Source organism: Cnephaeus nilssonii (assembly GCF_951640355.1).
Source record: "Cnephaeus nilssonii genome assembly, chromosome: 20".
Classification (NCBI taxonomy): domain Eukaryota; kingdom Metazoa; phylum Chordata; class Mammalia; order Chiroptera; family Vespertilionidae; genus Cnephaeus; species Cnephaeus nilssonii.
Window position 1 is genome coordinate 38,181,734 of NC_137091.1, and position 23,469 is coordinate 38,205,202.

Sequence of the window (23,469 nt, forward strand, 5' to 3'; positions counted from 1 at the left end):
TAGTCAGGGCACATGCCCAAGTTGTGGGCTTAATCCCCAGTGGGGGGCATACAGGAGGCAGCCAATCAATGATTCTCTCTCATCATTAATGTTTCTATCTCCCTCTCCCTTCCTCCCTGAAATCAATAAATATATATATACTAGAGGCCCGGTGCACGAAATTCATGCACTCGAGGGGGGGGTGGTCCCTCAGTCCAGCCTGTGCCCTCTCACAGTCTGGGATCCCGTGGGGAGCAGGCCTAAGCTGTCAGTTGGACATTCCCTAGCACTGCTGCGGAGGTAGGAGAGGCTCCCACCATCGCTGCTGCACTCACCAGCTGTGAGCCTGGCTTCTGGCTGAGCAGCGCTCCCTGTGGGAGCACACTGACCACCTGGGGACAGCTCCTGCATGGAGCGTCTGCTCCCTGGTGGTCAGTGTGCATCATAGCGACCTGTCATTCTGCCATTCGGTCAATTTGCAGATTAGCCTTTTATTATATAGGATATAAACACATATGTGTGTATAAATCTCTATATATAAAAGCCTAAGTGACCCAATGACTCAACGACCAATCAGTCGCTATGACACACACTGACCACCAGGGGGCAGACGCTCAACACAGGAGCTGCCTCCTGGTGGTCAGTGTGCTCCCACAGCCAACCTCCCACGGCTGGCCAACCTCCCGTGGTCCCTCCCCCCAGCCAACTGGCCCCCTGCCCCCCGATTGGCCCCGATGGGGGAGGGTGGCCAGCCAACCTCCCGTGGTCCCTCCCCCTGGCCAGCTGGCCCTGATCGCCCCAATAGGGACTGGGTGGGACGACCCTGATTGGCCCCGATTGCCAGCCAGGCTGAGGGACCCCACCCATGCATGAATTTGTGCACCAGGCCTCTAGTATATATATATGTGTATGTATTTTAAAGATAACCTAATTTAAAAAACACACACCTGTATAACAATCTGGAAGTCGGGTTCAAATTAGAACTGGACTCCTCAGAGATCAGTGCTGGAAAGTGGTGGGCTGTCCCCGGCCTGCTCCCTTCTCTTTCCCCCAACTCATCCTGCACCCCGAGAGGCCTCATGTGCACCTGTGTGGATCCTCCAGCTCCAGGTTCCAGCCACTCTCCCTCCGTGAACAGCCACCTGTCAGGCTAGCAGGGCACACCCCGGGGCTTGGGCGGCTGGTGTGGGAAACTCAGGGTCCTGGGTGCCTTCAGTGGGGTTGAGAAGGGGGGTGCGCAGATCTGCTGGGCGTGGCCCCTGGACTCCCAGCTCTCTGTCCTTCAGGGAGGACGTGGCCTGTAGCTGCGGAGCCCTCTGGTGAGCAGCCCCCGGGAGGAAGGAGGAGCCTGGGCACTGGCTCTCGTCCTTCTGGGGCTTCTCTTGCAGCGCAATCGGTTCTCCCTGTGTCAGTGGCTACCTGCATGTCTGCTCTTCTTCGTTATCTCCCTCTTCCCCTCCCTCTCTTCTCCTTTTCTGTCTCCCTCTTCCCCTCCCTCCCTACTCTCTCCCTTTCTGTCTCCCTCTTCCCCTCCCTCCCTACTTTCTCCCTTTCTGTCTCTTTCTTCCCCTCCCTCCCTTCTCCCTTTCTGTCTCTCTCTTCCCCTCCCTTCTTTCCCTATCTCTGTATCTTGCTCTCTCTGTCTCTCTCCATCCCTTCTTCCCTCCTTTCTGTCTCTTCCTTCCTCCTTCTGCCCCTCATTTTTCCCCCCTCTCCTGTCTGTTTCAATCTCTCTCTGTCTCTATCTTTATGTCTAGCTCTATCTCCCTGGCTCATTGTATCATCTGTCTGTCTATCTATCTATCATCTATCTATCATCTATCTATCTATCTATCTATCTATCTATCTATCTATCTATCATCTATCTATCAATCCATCCATGTCTGTCTCTCCCTCTCTCCCTCTCCCCTCCTGACTTTCTCCATCTCTGCCTCTATCTCTCCCTTCCATGCTGCTAGTTACCCGGAGGTAAACATCCAGAATTTCACCACCAGCTGGCGGGATGGCCTGGCCTTCAATGCCCTCATTCACCGGCACAGGTACCACCTGGACTGCGGCAACCCAGCCCTGCCCAGCCCTGCCCTGCCCCCTGCCTCACGTTTCTCAGGTACATGCCTGTACATATATGTATATAGACGATCACAGACGCAGGACCTATGCCTTCACCTGTGTGCACATATACATTTCCCTTCACACACACAGGTGCACACACCACGTAGACCTCTGCCCAGGCCGCCTACCCTGTGCACACATGGAAACATGCTAGCCTTCACACAGGTGTGTGCACACAGACACTCAGGACCTACGCAGCCTGTGCCTGCCGTCCCCAGGGTGGAGAGCGCCCTCCCCCGTGGGCGGTGCACCTGAGTGTGTGCACAGCACCTTCTCCCATCGGAGTCCTTTCTCTAGTTCACCCCGGAGAGCCTCTGGCCCCGTGCATACCCATCCAGTCGTACTTCAGAGCCTGGCACTGACCTCTGAGAGGTGGGCACCCACACCAATCACACCCACATTATGATCATCCACATGACAGATGGGGGAACTGAGACTGAGAGGCTGGGAGGGACTTGCTTTGGTGTGGCAGAAGCCAGAACCACCCCCCCACACACACACACACACACTCGTATACACATGGGGAGACCCAGCCGCACCTGCACACCCAGACACTCACAAGTTGTAATGGTGCCCAGCTTCCAGTGGTAACACATATTGAGCGCTTTCTGTGTACCCAGAATTGTTTTAAATGGTTTCCAATAAGTCATTGAATAGTCAATGACCCTATGAGGCAGACGCTATTTTACCCCCATTTTACAAACGAGAATGACGAAACTGAGGCACAGAGAGACGAAGTAGCTCACCCAGATGACAGCCAGGAAGTGGCTGAGCTGGGGTGTGAGCCAGGCAGGCTGGCTGCAGACCTCACACTTCTGACCACTACATGGAAACACACTCACGCAGACCGTGTGCATCCTGAAGTCTGACAGACACGTGTCCTTTCTCTAGTTCACCCCGGAGAGCCTCTGGCCCCGTGCATACCCAACTGCAGTACTCACACCCAGCACGCACGGCTTGCCCCTGGGTGGGCCATGCCCTCCCGCCCTCGCCCTGGGTGGGACTCACACAAGGATGACTTTCGCCTGCTTGCCCACTGGCTCTGGAGCCTGCCGGTTGCCTGCCCACTCTGTGCCCCTGCCTAGGCCCGATCTCGTGGACTTCAGCAAACTCACCAAGTCCAACACCAACTACAACCTGCAGAGAGCCTTCCGCACGGCCGAGCAGCACCTGGGGCTGGCCCGTCTGCTGGACCCTGAAGGTGAGCCTTGCGCGACCCCAGTCCTGACTCCCTCTTTGGGGCTGCTATCCCAGTGCCATCCCAAACTCTATTCCATTCCACCCCAACACCACCCCAAATCCCAAGTTCCCTCCCAGCCCCCTCCCCTCCCTCTCTTCCATCCCCTCCCTCTGCCCCCCCACCCCACCCCCCGTCCCTTCCTTTCTCCGTCTCCATCTTAAACCCCAACCCATTTCCGTTTCTATCTCCCCTTTCTCAAATCATCTTCAGTCATCTCCCCTCCAACCCGTCCCTCCCTCCCTAACCCCAGACCCAACACATGCCCAACTCCAACACGGTCCCATCCTAACCCCAAGCCCCTTCTCAACATTATCCCTCTCCCCATCCATGAATCTCACTGCCTACCTCATACCTGTCCCCATCCCATCCCGATGTCTGTCCCCATCCACAACTCTGTCCTCAGCCCCACGCCTTCCTACTTTCAGTCCATCCCCAGCCCCAGCCCAGACTTCAGCCCCATCCCCAACCCATGGTCACACTCCACACCAATCCCCCATCTCTGGAATAACAGCTGCTCTCTTTTTCTGAGCAGCTACTGTGTGCCAAGCACATGGCTGGGAATTTGATCAAAACTGTTCCCTTTCATCCTCACACTGACCTCGTTGGACAAACTTGATGAATCCTGTTTTAAAGCGATGAAAACTAAAGGGGGAGAGATGTGAAGTCACTTGCACAGGGTCACACTGAAAACCAGTAAACAGGACTTTCTGATTCCAGACTTCACGGTCTTAGTCATTCCGCTACTTGCCTTGTAGAGCTGCATTTAGTGCTCAGTGCCCGGCACAAGTAGGTCTTTAGTGAACACCAGTTTCACTAGGTGGGCGGAGTATAATGTTGTGTGTTCAATGCATTAATTAAAATGGTCTTTAGAGCCCTAGCTGGTTTGGCTCCGTGGATAGAGTGTCAGCCTGTGGACTCAAGGGTCCCAGGTTTGATTCCAGCCAAGGGCACATGCCCGGGTTGTGGGCTCGGTCCCCAGTAGGGGGCGTGCAGGAGGCAGCCAGTCAATGATTCCCTCTCATCATTGATGTTTCTTTTTTTTTGTTTGTTTCTTTTTTTTTTGTTTGTTTTGTTTTTTTTAATTTCTTTATTGATTAAGGTGTCACATATTTGTCCTCATCCCCCCATTTCCATCCCACACCCCTCCCCTTGGATGCCCCAACCCTCTGTTGAACTTAAGCATTGGTTAGGCTCATATGCATGCACACAAGACCTTTGGTTGATCTCTCCCTTCTCCCCCCACCCTCCCCTATCCTCCCTCTGAGGCCCGATAGTCCGATCGATGCCTCCTTGTTTCTGGTTCTGTTCTTGTTCATCAGTCTATGTTGTTCATCATTTCCCCTAGATGAGCAAAATCATGTGTCACTAGACATTACTTATAAGAATTGAATGTGCGACGAGCAATAATAGTTATGCTGACAGGCAAATGAATCAGTCTGTAGTGAGTTTCTTTCTGGACCAACAGTTCTTTTGAGACCCAATATCAATGTCCACCAGTTCCCTATGAGTACATGTCGGCACTGCCCCCTCAGCTCTGGATGGTGGACAAATGGTGGTAATGCAGGTCCGACTCCCTCTGGTTTGGTCTCGGCCGGACCCAGGGGCACTGATTCACCCGGATCCAGGGGCCCACGGCCTCACCCGGACCCGGGGCCAGGCTCACCCGGATCCAGGGGCCCGCGGCCCCCCCCGGACCCGGGGCCAGGCCCACCCGGATCCAGGGGCCCGCGGCCCCCCCCGGACCCGGGGCCAGGCCCACCCGGATCCAGGGGCCCGCGGCCCCCCCCGGACCCGGGGCCCAGGCCCACCCGGATCCAGGGGCCCGCGGCCCCACCCGGACCCGGGGCCCAGGCCCACCCGGATCCAGGGGCCCGCGGCCCCACCCGGACCCGGGACCCAGGCCCACCCGGATCCAGGGGCCCGCGGCCTCACCCGGACCCGGGACCCAGGCCCACCCGGATCCAGGGGCCCGCGGCCCCACCCGGACCCGGGACCCAGGCTCACCCGGATCCAGGGGCCCGCGGCCTCACCCGGACCCGGGACCCAGGCTCACCCGGATCCAGGGGCCCACGGCCTCACCCGGACCCGGGGCCAGGCTCACCCGGATCCAGGGGCCCACGGCCTCACCCGGACCCGGGGCCAGGCTCACCCGGACCCGGGACCCAAGCTCACCCGGACCCAGGGGCCCGCGGCCTCGCCCGGACCCGGGGACCGGGCTCACCCGGACCCAGGGGCCCGCGGCCTCGCCCGGACCCGGGGCCCGGGCTCACCCGGACCCAGGGGCCCGCGGCCTCGCCCGGACCCGGGGCCCGGGCTCACCCGGATCCAGGGGCCCGCGGCCTCGCCCGGACCCGGGGCCCGGGCTCACCCGGATCCAGGGGCCCGCGGCCTCGCCCGGACCCGGGGCCCGGGCTCACCCAGATCCAGGGGCCCGCGGCCTCGCCCGGACCCGGGGCCCGGGCTCACCCGGATCCAGGGGCCCGCGGCCTCGCCCGGACCCGGGGCCCGGGCTCACCCAGATCCAGGGGCCCGCGGCCTCGCCCGGACCCGGGACCCGGGCTCACCCGGATCCAGGGGCGCATGGCCTCGCCCGGACCCAGGGGCACGTGGCCTCACCCGGACCCGGGGCCCAGCCTCACCCTGACCCAGTTCCCAGCCTCACCCGGACCCAGGGGCACGTGGCTTCACCCGGATCCGGGACCCAGCGGAGTTTCGTCTTCTTGATCCCAATTCCTGTTGGTCAATTCCCTCTCAGCAATTCCTTCGGCCATTTTCTCAGAGTTCCAGGGCAGCCACCGCAGAACTTGTTGGGCGGCGGGCTCGGCAAAGCTCCGGTGTGCCCGGTGCGCGGCGGCGGGCTGGTCCGGGGTGGCTGCGTCGGCCCTTGGGTCTGCAGCGGTGGCCGGTCGCCGAGCGTGCGCACCTGGCCGCTTCCGGGGCGTTGAGATTCTTGAAGGACTCGGAGGTCAGCAAGCGAGTAGTCTCCCGCCCCATGTCTCCCAGGGGCTCGTCTGTCCGTGCTCGGCAGCGAGTGAAGCCTTCCCCTCAGCCGGAGACCGCTGGGGGAACTGCGCCGAGCACGTTCCAGGCCGCCATTGTGTCGCCTGAGCCGTAGTTTTTAAAGTGTGGTCTTTGGGTCACCGGCATCAGCTTCATCCCGCGTACCCCTCTCTTTTATTCTAGTTGTATAGCATCCGCTCAGTTAGCCCTCCGGTGGTTCTGGATGGTGTCCGCTCCGCTCTCCCGTTGTAGTCTCAAAACCGTTGTGGTAGGCAGCAATCAGGCTTCTGCCCTATGCCTCCATCTTGGTCCTTGTTTGTATAGTTAAGTCTTGATTGTTGTTGGTGTCACTGGGAGGAATTGTCCTCCAGGCCTATTGGCCGCGCGGACCCTCTGTGTCTATAAAGGAAGAGTTGCTGTGCGGGAGACACGCCTATGTGCCGGGTCTTGGTGCAGCAAGGCTTCGGCGCTCACTGCGTCTGCCTCTTGAATGTGTCCCTTATGGGAGTGGTCGAAATCTGATGTCATCTCACACCGACCACTAGATGCCTTCGTTTCTGGGTCTCCAATGGAGTGTAGGTCAGCTACTGCCTGTGGCCCCTCAGCAGGAATTACAGCATCCCTTATATTCGTGACCTGTTTCGGTGTCTTCCCCTTTTGGCTGCCTCCCTATCGCTCAGCTTCCCCAATCTCCCTAGGTGGTCGCTCTTGATACCCCCCTTTGTGGGCTGAGTGCAAAGTCTTGGTGTTGTTAAGCCTTGATTGCTGTTGGTACACTGGGAGGATGTGACCTCCAGTCCAATTGGCTGTGAGGATCAGCTGTGTCTATGCCAGGAGACAGCCCCATTCAACTAGACTTGCAAAATTGTAAAAGCCTCTGTGTTCAGCTTGGATGGGGCGGAGTTACAGGGCGGAGCCTACCGCCTTGGCTTCCCATCAGCCCCGCCCTATGAGGTTCCTGTGTCTCAGTGTCCCTCTGTACTCCCAGCAAACACCTCTGAGAGAAAAGCGCCCTGGAGTTTCGCGCGCTGCCAAACAGTCTAGTTTCTCCCCCAATGAATCTGGATTCCCAGATTCTCGCCCGGAACCGGGCCTCCGCGTAGTCGGAACTGGGGCTCACCGCAGTCTGGCGCTTTCTATATCTCTCTCTTCCTCTCCCTTCCTCTCTGAAATCAATAAAAATATATTTAAAAATAAATAAATAAAATAAAATGGTCATTAGAATTTGTTGAGTTTTTCTTCTGTGGCAGGCTATTCTTTCTAATACTTACAGTCTTCCTAGGTGGCAGGCACTGTGACTATGCCTGCTGTAACAATGGGAAAACTGAGGCTTAGAGAAGTTAGGTCTATTTTCTTTCTTTCTTTTTAAATATATTTTTATTGATTTTAGAGAGGAAAGAAGAGAGAAATAGAAACATCAATGATGAAAGAGGATCATTGATCAGCTGCCTCCTGCACACCTCACACTGGGGACTGAGCCCACAACCTGAGCATGTGCCCTGACTGGGAATTGAACCGTGACCTCCTGGTTCATAGGTTGACGCTCAACCACTGAGCCACGCCAGCCGGGCAGGTCTATTTTCTAAGGACATGCAGTAATTGGTTGAGCTTGGATTCAAGCTCATGCTGCCTCCAAATGCCATGTCCTTAACCTCAAACCTCATCAACCACTCATTCACTTAGTAAATATTTATTGAGCTCCGACTGTGTTCTGGGCATAGCAGAAAGAGTGGTTAGAAAGACAGGCATAGTCCATGTCCTCCTGGAGCTCAAACTGTAGATAAGGACATAATCACATAAGTGAATATCTAATTGCAAAGTATGATAAGAAATTTGGAAGGAACTAGGAGGAAATGATAAGATGCTCTGAGGAAGAATAACAGGAGACCAACTCTAGACAGGGTGAACAGGGAGGTTTGTCTGAGCAAAATTGAATTGAGCCCTGGAGGATGAGTGGGAGTTAGGCACACAGAAGAGGGACCAGTGTTCCAGACAATCCTATATAATAAAAGCCTAATATGCAAATTGTCCCCTCGACTGGGAGTTCGACTGCTCGCTATGACATGTGCTGACCACCAGGGGGCAGCACGGAACATGGTGGGCATCAGCGACCCAGTGCTGGCAGGGGTGGCAGTGGAGGCAGTGCCGGCCCTGATGGGCCCTGACCGAGAGCGGGACCGCAGTGAGATGGGGAGCAGGTGAGCGGGCGGCGCCAGGCCAAGGCAGGTGTGAGCGGGGCCAATCGCCCCACTGATCGCCCTACAGACGGTGGCCAGTGTGCATTACAGAGAAAGGGCAAATAGCAATATTAAAATGTTTCTTCTAATTATTTTCCTTTCAATGTGCACGAATCCGTGCACCAGGCCACTAGTAAGAATATAAGAATAGTGTGTGCAAAGGCCCTGAGGTGGAAGGTAGATTGGTGGCTCAATGGTTAGAGCGTCAGCCTGAGCACTGAAGGGTTGCAGGTTTGATTCTGGCCAAGGGCACATACCTGGGTTGCAGATTTGCTCCCCAAGCATGCAGGAGGCAACCAATCAATGTGCCTTTCTCACATCTATGCCTCTCTCCCTCTCCGTACTTCCCTTCCACGCTTTCTAAAAACCAATGGAAAAAATATCCTCTGTTGAGGGTTAACAAAAAATAAAATAATAACAACAAGAGATACTTTCTCTATTGTGGTTTATGTGGCAGACACTATTAATCCCATGAGGTAGATCCCCATTTGTCAAATACGAACATGAAGGAACAGAGAGGTTGGTTATTTTGCCCGTGGTCACACAGCTAGTGGGTTCTTGCCCTGGCCGGTAGATCAGTTAGAGCGTTGTCCTGATATGCCAAGGGTGTGGGTTTGACCTCCGGTCAGGGCATGTACAAGAAGCAACTTATGAATGCACAACTAAGTGGAACATCAAAACCGACGTTTCTTTCTCTCTCTCTCTCTCTAAAATTAATCAGTAATTTTTTTAAAAGAGTGGGTTCTCCCTCCTGCCCCCATACCTTCCATCCCTCTGCTCGAGTGCTCACCGTCATGCTCCCCCACTTTCCCTTCCCCCCAGATGTCAACATGGAGGCTCCGGATGAGAAGTCCATCATCACCTATGTGGTCTCTTTCTACCACTATTTCTCCAAGATGAAGGCCCTGGCTGTGGAGGGGAAGCGGATTGGGAAGGTATGAGGAACCAAGGGATGGGGCGGGTGGGAGCCTGGGAGTCCCATGGGGCGTACCTGCGGTGAGGCTGACCCCAGCTTCCTGTGTGGGCCAGGTCCTGGACCAGGTGTTGGAGGTGGAGAAGATCATTGAGCGCTATGAGGAGCTGGCGACCGAGCTGCTAGCCTGGATCCACCGCACTGTGGGCCTCATCAGCAACCAGAAGTTCGCCAACTCCCTGAGTGGGGTGCAACAGCAGCTTCAGGCCTTCACGGCCTACTGCACCCTGGAGAAGCCCGCCAAGTGAGGCCCAGCTTGGGAGGGAGGGCAGCAGGTGGAGGTGTGGAGGCGGGTTCCTGAGCTCAAGCACCCTCAGGTTTCAGGAGAAGGGGAACCTGGAGGTGCTGCTCTTCAGCATCCAGAGCAAATTGCGCGCCTGCAACCGCCGCCTCTACGTGCCCCGGGAGGGCTGCGGCATCTGGGATATCGACAAGGTGAGGCTGAGGGGGTGGGGAGGTGGCGTTGCTCTGGGGAGTTGTGTAGGTTGTTCACTGCTCAAGGGAGCCATTCCCACGTAGACACTGTGGGTCGGATGTTCATTCTGACAGCTTTCCAGCAGTTAAGGGTCATGAGGAAGCAACATGTTTTTTCCAATTTGCACCAAAGTGCCATTAGTCCTAGGAGTGACCTTAGAACCAAGCATGTCAAACTCAAAGGCTCACACGGGCCAAATAAACAAGGTTTAAGTTTATGTGGGCCACAGAGAACCAAAAGCTTCCATTTCCATAGAAATGTAGGTTTATTTCGATAGAGACATGCTGAATACAAAGGGTTGAAATAAATGAGTCATCGTTAACATAAAATAATAGAACATTTTAATAAAAATTATTATTTTTTCATTAACTTACCAGATGCTGAATAACTGCACAAATTAATAAGCGTAATGCAAATAAACCTGTTTTTCTTGTTCTCTGAAAGCGAAATATTTCTTGTTGTGCACACCAAACAAGTCAGTACAAAACTAATGACGTGGCCATGAGCTGCTAAAATATTCGCTGCTGGTATTAGTGGAGAGAAATGGTGCGCCTGTGCTAAGGTGCATAAGGGAAACGAATACAACGCGATTATAGTGATCAGTCATTGGTGAATATTGTAGTTCGTTATTAATAATGATGTGTAACAGGATATTGTAAAAATTAAGTTACGAAATTTTTATTAAAACGATCCTTACATACCGTTATATTGGCTGGGCCGCAAAAATATTTGTTGTGGGCCGCATGCGGCCCGTGGGCCGAGAGTTTGACATGCTCACCTTAGACAGAGAGAGCCGGGCCGTTAAACGAGGAGCGTTATTGGAGTCTGCCTGCCCCCTCTGTTTCCCTAGGCCTGGGGCCTGCTGGAGAAGGCGGAGCATGAGCGGGAGGCTGCCCTTCGGGCTGAGCTGACGCGGCAGGAGAAGCTGGGACTCCTGGCCCAGAGGTTTGACCACAAGGTGGCCATGCGGGAGAGCTGGCTGAATGAGAACCAGCGCCTGGTTTCCCAGGTACTGGGCATGGGGCTTGGGAGGGAGGATGGGGCTGATGCTCTGGGACCAGGGAGGAAGACTTGATCATTTTTTTTTTAAAGACACTTTTTCTTTTTAAATATATTTTACTAGACACCCAGTGCACGAATTCGTGCACGGGTGGGGTCTGACCTGCCTGGCCCCAATTGGGAGGGACAGATCGGGCGGGCCTGTTGGGAGGAGGAGAAAGTGGGAGGTTGGCTGGCCAGCCCGCCCTGATGGCCTGATCAGGGCTAAGCCAGCTGGGTGGAGGGGCCATGGGTGATTGACCATCAGGCCCCCCCCCCAAATGGGGTGGGGGAGTCCATTGGGGGTGGGGCCAGCTGGGGGAGGGGCTGCGGGCTCATTGGGGTAGTGGGGGCCCATTGGGGGCGGGGCCAGCCAGGGAGATGGGCTGCAGGAGGTTGGCTGGTTGCCGCCCCCCCCCATCAGGCCAGTTCACTGGCCACAGTGGGTATCATAGCGACCAGTCATTCAGGTCATTATGGCGTTCCGGTGGCTGGCTTTTTATTTATATAGATTGATTTCAGAGAGGAAGAGAGAGGTAGAGAGAGATAGAAACATCAATGATGAGAGAGAATCGGCTGCCTTCTGCATGCTCTCTACTGGGGATCGAGCCTGCAACCTGGGCATGTGCCCTGACTGGGAATCGAACTGTGACCTCCTGGTTCATAGGTCAATGCTCAACTACTGAGCCACACTGGCCAGGCAAGACTTGATCTCTTAAGCAACAGAGAAGTTTTTGATTAGGTGACAAGAGGGTAGGAAGGGAAAATTGTTCTCCTAAGTGAGTGGTGTTGTTTGAGGGTCGGTGGGAGAGGCCTGATATGCAGTGGAACAGGAGAGTGAGGCTCGTCTCCAGGGTAACTAGAGAAGACAGATTCGTATTTTTTTCAGGGATAGGGAGAGTATTTAATTATCTTTTAAGTGACAAAGAAGGTTGTATCTGGTGTCCAAGGTAACTCAGGAGGATTGAACTGGTCTCCTAGGTAACAGGATAGGGTTGGCCTGGTCCCTAATCTCTAGGGAAATGGATGGACGGGGCCTGTTTCCTAGGTAACATGTTGGTAACAAGTTTAGGATTAGAAATGTAACAGGGAAGGAGGGGGCTGGTCTCCAGGGTAACAGAAGCAGGTGGGGGGTTCTCCAAGTTCACACTGGGCGGCGGAGGCAGCGTGGGTGAGTGCCTGCGGTCTGCCTGCCCCAGGACAACTTTGGCTACGAGCTGCCGGCCGTGGAGGCGGCCATGAAGAAGCACGAGGCGATTGAGGCGGACATTGCGGCCTACGAGGAGCGGGTGCAGGGCGTGGCGGAGCTGGCCCAGGCGCTGGCGGCGGAGGGCTACTACGATGCCCGGAGGGTGGCAGCCCAGCGTGACAGCGTCCTGCGCCAGTGGGCCCTGCTGACCGGGCTGGTAGGCGCCCGGCGGACACGGCTGGAGCAGAACCTGGCCCTGCAGAAGGTCTTCCAGGAGATGGTGTACATGGTGGACTGGATGGAGGAGATGCAGGTGGGGGCCAGACTGGGGCCAAGGGTGGGCGTGGTGGGCCCGGAGGGGAGGGAGGGATCTAGGCACTGAAAGGGCTACCAGAGACCTGGAGAGGGAAGGGGAGAGAGACGATGAGAAAGAGAAAGTCAGGGAGACGATGAGAAAAAGTGAGAGAAAGGGACAGAGAGAGACAGAGGCAGAGAAAGAGGCATAGACACAGAGAGAAGTAGGTTAAAAAGACACAGAGATATAGAGACAGAGAGAGACACAGAGAGAAGGATTATTCCAGGGGAAGATGACAGAGAGGGGGAGAAAGAGAGAGAGAGAGAGAGAGAGAGCCCTAGAGAGAGTGGTAGAGAAGCAGACACCAAGTTAGCAATGGAAATCTCTATGGCTACACAGAAAGACACATAGGAAGATGGCATCCACTTGAGAAAGACCACACAGAGAGATACAGGGAGAGATGGAGAAAAGAAGTATGGAAGCAGAGAGAGAGACAGTGACACGTGGAGATAAAGACATAGGGATTGAGATAAAGACAGAGAGAGATGGAGACAGACGTGTAAGGGAGAAAGAGGAGGGGGTAGAGGATAGAGACGGTGTAAAGCAGGGGTCCTCAAACTACGGCCCGCGGGCCACATGTGGCCCGCCGAGGACATTGATCCGGCCCGCCGGGTGTTTTTGCCGCTGCTACCTGACCTGCTTCGCAGCCCACTCGTCCCGGGCCCGCAGTGCACATGTGTGGAACGTGCGCCGCATTCTCCGCCTCCCCTCCTTCTCTCTGAGGGACAGTGAACTGGCCCCCTGTTTAAAAAGTTTGGGGACCCCTGGTGTAAAGAGTAGGAGACAGACACCGTGACAGCCAGGGCCCCAACACGTGGAGACGATGAGCGATGGAACATCCAGGGAGAGACCGAGACAGAGGTCAGCGTTCAGGTGATGGTGTAGGAGAGCAGAGGGCTGCCTGGGTCAGGGGGGCGGGTGGCAGAGTGGCCTCGGGGCCGAGGCCCAACGCATCCTCGGTGCTGCCCCTCTCCCAGGCTCAGCTGCTGTCTCCGGAGTGTGGGCAGCACCTGGTGGAGGCAGAGGACCTGCTGCAGAAGCATGGCCTGCTGGAGGGGGACATCGCCGCCCAGAGCGAGCGGGTGGAGGCCCTCAATGCCGCGGCCCTGCGTTTCTCCCAGCTTCAGGGTGAGTCCGGTGCTGGCACTCGGGGAGGAGACTTCCCCAGCTGCTGCTGTTGGACACCGAGTGGCTCCTGAGAGGGAGAAGGAAGGAGTGAGCGCCCTGTCTGTGGAGGCATCCAAGCACAGACTAGGACCCCACTCCATCGGGGATGGAGCATCAGGGAAACGGGTGCCCTGAGCAGGAGGTGGAACCACACGACTTCTTCCTGCTTTGAGAGTTTGTAGCAATAGCTCCCATTTGTCGAGCATTTGTTCTGGGCTGAGCCCTTACAGCCGGGTCGCAGTGGGTACCCCAAAAGGACCGTGTAATGGAATGTGTCGTCAGGGCCTGTTCACCAGCAAGTGATGGGGACGCAGCTCAGGGAGCAGGAAGGAGGAAGAGGGAGCGGATGTGTTGGCTGATAGAACTGAAATGTCCAGCGAGCGGTGAGGTGGCTTCAGGAAGGGCTGGATCCAGCCATGGTTCAGTGATGCTTTTAGGACTCTCTCTCTCTGACTCTATCCTCTATGTTTGTGTCACTGTTGGGCAGCCCTTTCCCTTGTGGTGTAGACCTGGGGTCACTCGGCCCCTTTTTACATTCCAGCAGCCCGCAGACTCCAGCAGAGCCAGGCCCCTTATTCCCAATAGTTCTGATGAGAGGTGCAGGGGGAGCGTTCCTTAGCCCGCTGTGGGCGCCATCCCCGTGGCTCAGACCAGCAGAGTGGCCCTGCGCTCTACAGCGATCTAACTGGCCACATCTTCGTGCTGTACCCACCCCAGGGCCAAGAGTGGGGTCAGCTCCCTCCACAGACGTGGCCTGGGAGAGAGGAGGGGGGCCACCATTACCAGACGCAGGGCCATGGATGCCCATGGGCAAACTGAGGCGGACTCTACTAAAATTCTCATTTACGGGTGTCGTTTTCCTCCGGCCACAGACCACCAGGAACCCCCTCCCGTCAGCACGAGCTGGGTTGTTGGCTCTTTGCGTGGACCTTGTGGAAGAGGCCGTGAAGAAGGGCTTGTTGTAGGATGCGGCCTGTGTCAGTGGCTTGGGATGCTTTGTGTCGTGTATCTTGCTGCAGACTGGATGCTGTCAGGAAGTGGGGGCAATGGGCTGATTGCACATCTTAGTCATTTCTCGGGAATTCGAAGAAATCGTTCACCTGAGCTGGGCGAAGGGGTGACCTTGTTGCTGTGTGTGCCCGGGCATCACGACGGAGTATCGCACTTCGTCCCACTTGGCACAGCTGCAGAGTGCCTGTCTGGTGTTGTACGCTGTGTATGCTGCCGGTGTGCCCTGACATCAGCCAGGGCTGCTTTTCTTTCGCTCGGAGGCCCAGAGCCGCAGAGCCTATGACAGGGTTTTGAGGCTGGTCGGGACCCTTTAGAATCCTGGCTTGAGAGATGGTGGGAGAGTTTCTGACTCTCACAGGCTGGGTCACGTACTGAGAGCAAGTGAGTTGTCCTTCCAAGCCCTGGTGAAGACAGCTCAACCCTGGCTCAGCCCCTCTCAGCCTCATCAGAACCGCAGGAGAGGCTGATGGGAACCCTCTCCTGTACCTTGGGGCTGTTTGTCCCCGGAGGCCACCATCTTTTTATTGTGAGACCTTGGTACTTGGTGACAACCAGCAGCACCATGAAAACAGCCAACGGGCTAGTGGGGGATGTGTGTTGTCATGGTGACAGGAGGCAGCACTGCCTGACAAGTGGTCCAGATTGTCTTAGCTGATCCTGGGCGAGCAGCTTCCCTCCCTGAGTCTCAGTTTCTTCGTCTGTAAGATGGGCTAGTAAGGATGCTGACCTCATGGGGTGGGTTGTGAGGGCTAAAGGACACTGTAACATTGGGCTGGATACATTGTCTCCATTTATTTTTTTTTAGTTGAATGCCTTGGCATTTGGGTCAATTTCTGAGGATGTCCAGAATTATAGAAATCCTACATTCCATCTAGTAGTGCTGTGACCCAGTCGGAAATACGTTTACTCATGACCCAGAGTTCACACACACACACCAATGTTTTCTCAAACAATGCTACCCCTTACCTTGTGTATTGTATTCTGATGTATTTTTATTCATTCGATGCTATTCCATTAAAGAAATGCTGGCTGCAACCCATTAATTTTGGGGGGAATCATAGACTAGAGGTCTGGGAGGAAAGTGAATTTTAAAAAAATATATTTTATTGATTGTTTACAGAGAGGAAGGGAGAGGGATAGAGAGTTAGAAACATCGATGAGAGAGAAACATCCATCAGCTGTCTCCTGCACACCCCCAACTGGGGATGTGCCTGCAACCAAGGTACATGCCCTTGACCGGAATCGAACCCGGGACCCTTCAGTCCGAAGGCTGACGCTCTATCCACTGAGCAAAACCGGTTTCGGCAAAAGTGAATTTTTAAAAAATATATTTTTTATTGATTTCAGAGAGGAAGGGAGAGGGAGAGAGAAAGAGAGAGAGAGAGAGAGAGAGAGAGAGAGAGAGAGAGAGAGAGAGAAACAACAATGATAAGAAACAATCACTGATTGGCTGCCTCCTGCATGCCCCGCACTGGGGATCGAGCCCACAACCCGGCATGTGCCCCAACCGCGAATCCAACCATGACCTCCTGGTTCATAGGTCAGCAACGCTCAACCAGTGAGCCACACTGGCTGAGCAAAAACGAATCTTTTGAAGGAAAAGGGAATTCAGGTCATCACTGGGGGTGAATAGGTAAGGCAACAGAGAATGAGAGAGGGAACCCAGAAAATGGCTTAAGAGGAGAGCAGCTTCATTCGGTCCAGTTCTGAAGGAAACACAGTTTGCGCGAAATATACTGATTCTAGGACCCTCTGAATCTGTTTCCACCCACCATTCAGCCAATAAGTCGCTATTTCCATTAGGCGGCTGCTCGGGGCCCGCCCTGTGCTGGACAACGGTGGGGACCAGGTGTGATGGAGACAGCGCAGGCCCTGCCCTCGAGGAGCTCCCAGGCCAGCGGGGGAGGCAGATCAGGTTGTGCTAGCCCAGAGGGCCCAAGGCCAGGATGGGAGAAGCAGGGAAGCCTGGGTGAACCAGAGAAAGCGGCTGCTCCAGACTCGGGGTGTCAGGGAAGGCTGCCTGGAAGAGGGGACTCATCACCTGGCCCCTGGTTAAGCTGAGCCAAGGGACGGTCAGGTAGCCGGCACCACCCTCTCTTTGGTGCCTCCTGGCTCGAGCCCAACCTGGGATCCTCCCCTTCTCCTGGCTCAGGTTACCAGCCGTGCGACCCGCAGGTCATCTGCAACCGCGTGAACCACGTGCACGGCTGTCTGGCAGAGCTGCGGGAGCAGGCGGCGCGGCGGCGCGCGGAGCTGGAGGCCTCGAGGAGCCTGTGGGCGCTGTTTCAGGAGCTGGAGGAGGCCGAGAGCTGGGCCCGCGACAAGGAGCGCCTCCTAGAGGCGACAGGCGGCGGCGGCGGCGGCAGCGGGCCGGCCGCAGCGGGTGGCGCACACGACCTGTCCAGCACCGCGCGCCTCCTGGCGCAGCACAAGATCCTGCAGGGAGAGCTGGGCGGGCGGCGGGCGATGCTGCAGCAGGCCCTGCGGCGCGGCGAGGAGCTGGCAGCGGCCGGCGGCGCCGAGGGCTCGGGCGCCGAGGCGGTGCACCTGGTGGGCCTGGCGGAGCGCGCGGCGAGTGCGCGGCGGCGCTGGCAGCGGCTGGAAGAGGCGGCGGCGCGGCGCGAGCGGCGGCTGCAGGAGGCGCGGGCGCTGCACCAGTTCGGCGCGGACCTCGACGGGCTCCTGGACTGGCTGCGCGACGCCTACCGCTTAGCAGCTGCGGGCGACTTCGGCCACGACGAGGCGTCCAGCCGCCGCCTGGCACGCCAGCACCGGGCGCTCACCGGAGAGGTGGAGGCGCACCGAGGGCCCGTGACCAGCCTGCGGCGTCAGCTGGCGACACTGGGGGGCGCTAGCGGCGCCGGGCCGCTGGTGGTGGCGCTGCAGGTGCGCGTGGTGGAGACGGAGCAGCTGTTCGCGGAGGTGACCGAGATGGCTGCGCTGCGGCGCCAGTGGCTGCGGGATGCCCTCGCGGTCTATCGCATGTTCGGCGAGGTGCACGCGTGCGAGCTGTGGATCGGAGAGAAGGAGCAATGGCTGCTCGCCATGCGCGTCCCCGATTCACTCGACGACGTGGAGGTGGTGCAGCACCGGTGAGCGCGCACTTGTGGGACTCCAGGGTCCTCTTCCCTCACCTGTCACCTTCGCTGGTCCAACAGTTCTTGTGTGATCTCAGCTGGAATCAGGGTTCCAGTACAATGCGAGTGGTAGTCCCAACCCCACAAGTGGTGGTGAACAATAAGTGAGCAAATGAGTCTAGAACACCTAGCAAATGCCTGGGGACAGGGAGCGTTCCAGGAGCTTTTTTTTTCCTTTCTTTTTAAAAAAATATATTTTATTGATTTTTTACAGAGAGGAAGGGAGATAGAGAGTTAAAAACATTGATCAGCCGCCTCCTGCACCCCCCCCCCCATGTGCCCGCAACCAAGGTACATGCCCCTGACCGAACCCGGGACCTTTCAGTCCGCAGGCCCATGCTCTATCCACTGAGCCAAACCGGTTTCAGCCATTCCAGGAGCTTTTGCTGTTACTGCTATGAGGCGTCTATTTACCGGGCCCCACATTAACCCACGCTTCTCCTGGGACTCCCAGACCATGTCCACATGTCACCTCCCTCGCTAATAAGTTAGCTCTGGCCCTTGTCACTGTCTTTGCCCTGCTTTACGTTTCTTCAGAGCACTTACCACCCCGTGCCATTAGCTACGGATTTGCCCGTTGCCTGACTCAGGAGTGAGTTAAATTAGTGGATGAACTCTCTGCACCTCTTTCTCTGAGCACCTTGTTTACCCATTCATTCCCTCGGCGGGTGCTTTCTGAACCGCGGCTCTGTGCTAGGTCCTGTGCTGGGCATTGCTGGGAACACAGGTCTGATCCCTGTCCTTGCTGTGCCCAGTTACCTGTGCCTCAGCTTTGGGTATTGTTTTAAACAAGGGAGGGCCTGTCCAGCTTTATAAGGTCTTCCTGGCTGCTCTATGGAGAGTGGGTTTGAGGGGGTGACGGTGGTGGCTGGGAGCCCAAAGAGGCAGCTGGGGTGGGGACCCAGGTAGGAGGGGACAGGACTAGACCAGGGCAGGAAGCCAAGTGAATAGGCCATGAGGATGGACAGGCTGCGGGTGGGGAGTTGTCCAAAACAGGGCCCAGGGCTCTGGCCTGGTGGGTAGTGGGGCTGTTCCTGAGATGGGGACCCAGAAGAAGAACAAATCTGGGGGGAGACACTGAAGTGAGTCTGAGTCACCCTGGGAGCGAGGACCCCCAGGAGGTTGGAGACAGCTCAAACGGAAAGAGGTTGGGGCAGGAGACTGAGATGTGGGGGTCACAAGCTTGGGAGTGAGGACTGAGGCTGCGGAGAGGGCGAGGTGGCCCAGGCAGGGTGCGAGGGGAAGCGGAGAGGGCCCAGGACTGAGCCCTGAAGATCTGGCATGTACGTAGCAGGTAGGAAGAAGAGCTGACAAAGCGGCCTGAGAACTCAGGTGAGGCTGCAGAGTTAGAAGGTCTGGGAGAAGGCAGTTTGATAAAACCCAAAAGGGGGCAGGTCCGCAGGGTCTCGGCCTCTCTGAAAATGTCCCCCTTCTTCTGCAGATTTGAGAGTCTGGACCAGGAGATGAGCAGTCTGATGGGCCGTGTCCTGGACGTGAACCACACGGTGCAGGAGCTGGTGGAAGGCGGCCACCCCAGTTCGGACGAGGCGCGCTCCTGTCAGGACCATCTCAACAGCAGGTAGGGGCCGTCCCAGGCACCTCAAAACCGTTCTTCCCATCATTCCTTTCCTCATCCACTCGACCGTGGGAGTCAAGAATGGACAATTGCAAACCTCTGAGATGATAATGGCCTGGTAAATCGCCCAAATTTGAGAGAGAGAAAAAAAGAGGTTAATGCCCAGTGCTAGTGATGACGTGATAAAATGAGGATATAGTACATTTCAGTGGGCTATTGATTTGTTTGTTCAGAAATAATTTGTTGTATATTTAATATCTTCTGGAAATTCTCCCAAGCATTTTATACACTTCATGTTAGCTCTCAGTATTCCAGTTTCCATAGTAAAGATTCCAAAATTCAGAGCTCTTTAAAAAGAGTAACAAATTAATACCTTTCTGCCTAGAACACTACCAGCAGTTCTTCCAGTGTGGGTAGGGTTCAGACACAGACCCAGAGAGGTGAAATCCTTAACATGGTTACTCAGTCTAGTAAGTTGGAGTCAAACCCAGTTCTGTCTGAATCCAGAGCTGGGCTCTTGCTTGTATTTATTTATTTAATCCTCACCCAAGGATATTTTCCCATCGATTTTTAGAGAGAGTGGAAGGAAGGGGGAGAGACACAGAGAGAGAAACATCGATGTGAGGGAGACACATCGATTGGTTGCCTCCCGCATATGCTCTGACCAGGGCTAGGGATCGAGCCTGAAACCGAGGTACGTGCCCTGGACCTGAATCAAACCCGGGACCCTTCAGTCTGCAGGCCCATGCTCTGTCTACTGAGCCAAACTTGCTAGGGCTTGATTGCATTTACTCAGTCTTCCCAGCAACCCTGTAGGGTATAGGTTACCCCGTGTTAAAAAGGAGGAAACTGGAGCTCAGAAAGGTGAAGACATTGGCCCACGGTCACACAGCAAATTAGACAGCCAAGCTTGGATTTGAAATTGGATTTGTCTGATTCCAAAGACTGTGCTCTTAACTGCTGTGCTATAAGATAGCAATACCCAGTGATTTTATAGCCTGGACAATGTGAAAGCATCAGGGCTTAAAAAGATAACAAGAATGTTGCAGCCTTTAGAGAGATTATATGCCAAGTGCTTTAGCCACGTGATCTCATTAACACTCAATGAAGTGGACATTATTATCCTGATTTTCTAGATGAGGAAAATGAAGATCATAGAGGGACATGATTTGCTGAAGGTCACGTGACAAATCTGGCCAGAGCAGAACTTGAACTTGGGTCCTTCCCATGTCAGAGCCCGAATCTCTGCCTTTGTGGCATGTCCATTCTAGAGAGGGCAGAGAGTTAACAAATAAACTCATAAACGAACGAGCTATTTAGAGAACTGTAAGGATTCGTGCAGGAATTAGAGGACAGGGATCTGGCAGTCAGCGCAGCTGAGGCAAAGCCCTGAGTCAGAGAAGAGCTTGCTGTGTTCCAAAGAGCATCCTCCCTCAGTGACAGTAGCAAACAGGTGCTGTTTGAAGCATTTCCTGGATCAGGACTCATTTGACCCTCACAGCACCCCTGTGAGGCAGGTGCTGTGCTCTGATTGTGTCCGTTTTACTGCTGGGGAAACTGAGGCACGGAGATGGTTACTAGCCAAGGTACACACCTCGGATTTGACTCCAGGCCACCCTGCTAGGATCCTATGCTTGTGCCGGGACCACACACTGTCTGTGAAGGGGAACTGAGGCCCAGAACAGTGCCATGACTTGCTCGAGGACACAGAGCAGTACGAGATCTTTCCATTAATTTATTTTGGAATAAAAACAGGTTTTCCTTTTGCATCACTGTCCTCAGCGCCTGGTTGATGGAACCTGATCAATTACTTTTCGTTGAACCCAACATATCTAATTTCATCAACTAGCACTTCTCACAGGGCTAATGTCCTAGCTGAGATGACTAATGGTGTGTGGACTCTGGTTTCAGAACCTCTTTACACTCTGTAACCCTCTTTACATGCTGTAACCCGCTAAACTAAGTTATTTGGAGTCTTAACCCCAAATAGTTTAATATAGCCCTAACCGGTTTGGCTCAGTGGATAGAGCATCGGCCTGTGGACTGAAGGGTCCCGGGTTCGATTCCGGTCAAGGGTGTGTACCTTGGTTGCGGGCACATCCCCAGTAGGGGGTGTGCAGGAGGCAGCTGATCGATGTTTCTCTCTCATCGATGTTTCTAGCTCTCTATCCCTCTTCCTTCCTCTCTGTAAAAAAAAAAAAAAATCAATAAAATATATTTTTAAAAAATAGTTTAATTTAGTGGGTTATAGCTATCAATACTTACTATATTAGAAATTAATGCCCGGCTGGTGTGGCTCAGTAAATAAATTAATATTGAGTAATTTAAAAAATATTGTCATCTAAAAATAATAATCAACCTATTATGTTAATTTTTTTTCATGAAAAAGCTATTTTTCAAAACAAAAAGTGTAGTGAGAAGAATGGCAGTGTTTGACATTTTTGCAAATCTCTTGAATGTGGCTTAAAAGAAGGCAGCTGGGTTCTCGGTCTGCTTCGGCGCTGGGTCTTTGTCCTGCAGCCTCTGGAGAACTCCTGTGCTCCCTGGAGACAATGCGGAGAAAAGGCAGATAGCGTCTTCGCGTCATGATGGAGATAGTTTGACCTCGCTCAGATTTCATTTCGAGAACCGCTGCTCTAAGCAGATGTGCGGGTAGGGTTCCATTTTCACCCAGGCAGAAACCGGGGCTCCGTAATATCAAGTCTCTCCAAGGTCACACAGTGGCTGGGTTCTACCCTGGGTCCGTCATCCCTGTCCCCCTCGAGCCACCCTCCTTCCCTTGGGCAGGTGGAACCGCATCGTGGAGCTGGTGGAAGAGCGCAAAGAGCAGGCGAGCGCGGTGCTCCTGGTGGAGAACCACGTGCTGGAAGTGGCCGAGGTGCGTGCCCAGGTGCGTGAGAAGCGGAGGGCCGTGGAGAGCACGCCCCGCGCCGGCGGCGCCCTGCAGTGGCGCCTAAGCGGCCTGGAGGCCGCTCTGCAAGCGCTGGAACCGCGCCAAGCGGCCCTCCTGGAGGAGGCGGCGCTGCTGGCCGCGCGCTTCCCCGCGCAGGCTGCGCGCCTGCACCAGGGCGCGGAGGAGCTGGGCGCCGAGTGGGGAGCGCTGGCCAGCGCGGCTCAGGCCTGTGGCGAGGCGGTGGCGGCGGCTGGGCGCCTGCAGCGCTTCCTTCACGACCTGGACGCTTTCCTGGACTGGCTGGTGCGCGCCCAGGAGGCGGCGGGCGGGGACGAGGGACCCCTACCCGGCAGCCTGGAGGAGGCGGACGCGCTGCTGGCGCGCCACGCGGCGCTCAAGGAGGAAGTGGACCAGCGCGAGGAGGACTATGCCCACATCGTGGCGGCCAGCGAGGCGCTGCTGGCGGCCGACGGCGCAGAGCTGGGCCCAGGCCTGGCGCTGGACGAGTGGCTGCCGCACCTCGAACTTGGCTGGCACAAGTTGCTCGGCTTGTGGGAGGCGCGCAGGGAGGCGCTAGTCCAGGCCCACGTCTACCAGCTCTTCCTGCGAGACCTACGCCAGGCGCTTGCCGTGCTGCGCAACCAGGTGCCAGCGTGGGGGTTCACGCGGGTCGGGGTCGGGGTCCCTGGCGCGACAGGGAAGTGAATGGAGGCGTGTGTTTGGGGGACCATTGGGTGGTCTGTTGGAGGTGAGTGGAAGTGGAGAAAGTATCTGGTACAGCTAGTTGCATTTGTGAACATGTGTGGGCGTGCGTGTAACAGAATCTGAGGATTAGGATGGGAGGGTTGATGTCTTAGCTGAGGTGACTAAGTGTGTGGACCATCCTGAGTGAGTGATGCACTTGGCTATTCATTGGCGTGGCTTCCAGCGTTTGTGAATTCTCTGGAAAGAAATAGAGTATGAGGATGACTGTTGAGGGTTAATGGGGTTCAAAAAAAAAAAAAAACACAACACCTTGGGGGTGGATAATCTTTATCCTAACAGAGGACAGAGGGTAAAAATTGTGGAAGTGGGTAATTCAGGCAGA

At 55.5% G+C, this 23,469-nt stretch overlaps 1 protein-coding gene across 1 annotated transcript in view; it reads left to right on the forward strand.

Moving 5' to 3' along the window:
- Positions 1-23,469, forward strand: part of SPTBN4 (spectrin beta, non-erythrocytic 4) — a 79,833-nt gene that overhangs the window by 15,934 nt on the left and 40,430 nt on the right. Inside the window, exons 5-15 of the mRNA XM_079800437.1 lie at positions 1,938-2,018; positions 3,177-3,292; positions 9,391-9,503; positions 9,598-9,785; positions 9,859-9,976; positions 10,867-11,025; positions 12,254-12,556; positions 13,576-13,726; positions 16,929-17,868; positions 19,355-19,492; positions 22,277-23,027. Of these exons, the coding sequence (XP_079656563.1) occupies positions 1,938-2,018; positions 3,177-3,292; positions 9,391-9,503; positions 9,598-9,785; positions 9,859-9,976; positions 10,867-11,025; positions 12,254-12,556; positions 13,576-13,726; positions 16,929-17,868; positions 19,355-19,492; positions 22,277-23,027 (3,058 nt within the window). The remainder of the gene's footprint in view (positions 1-1,937; positions 2,019-3,176; positions 3,293-9,390; positions 9,504-9,597; positions 9,786-9,858; positions 9,977-10,866; positions 11,026-12,253; positions 12,557-13,575; positions 13,727-16,928; positions 17,869-19,354; positions 19,493-22,276; positions 23,028-23,469) is intronic.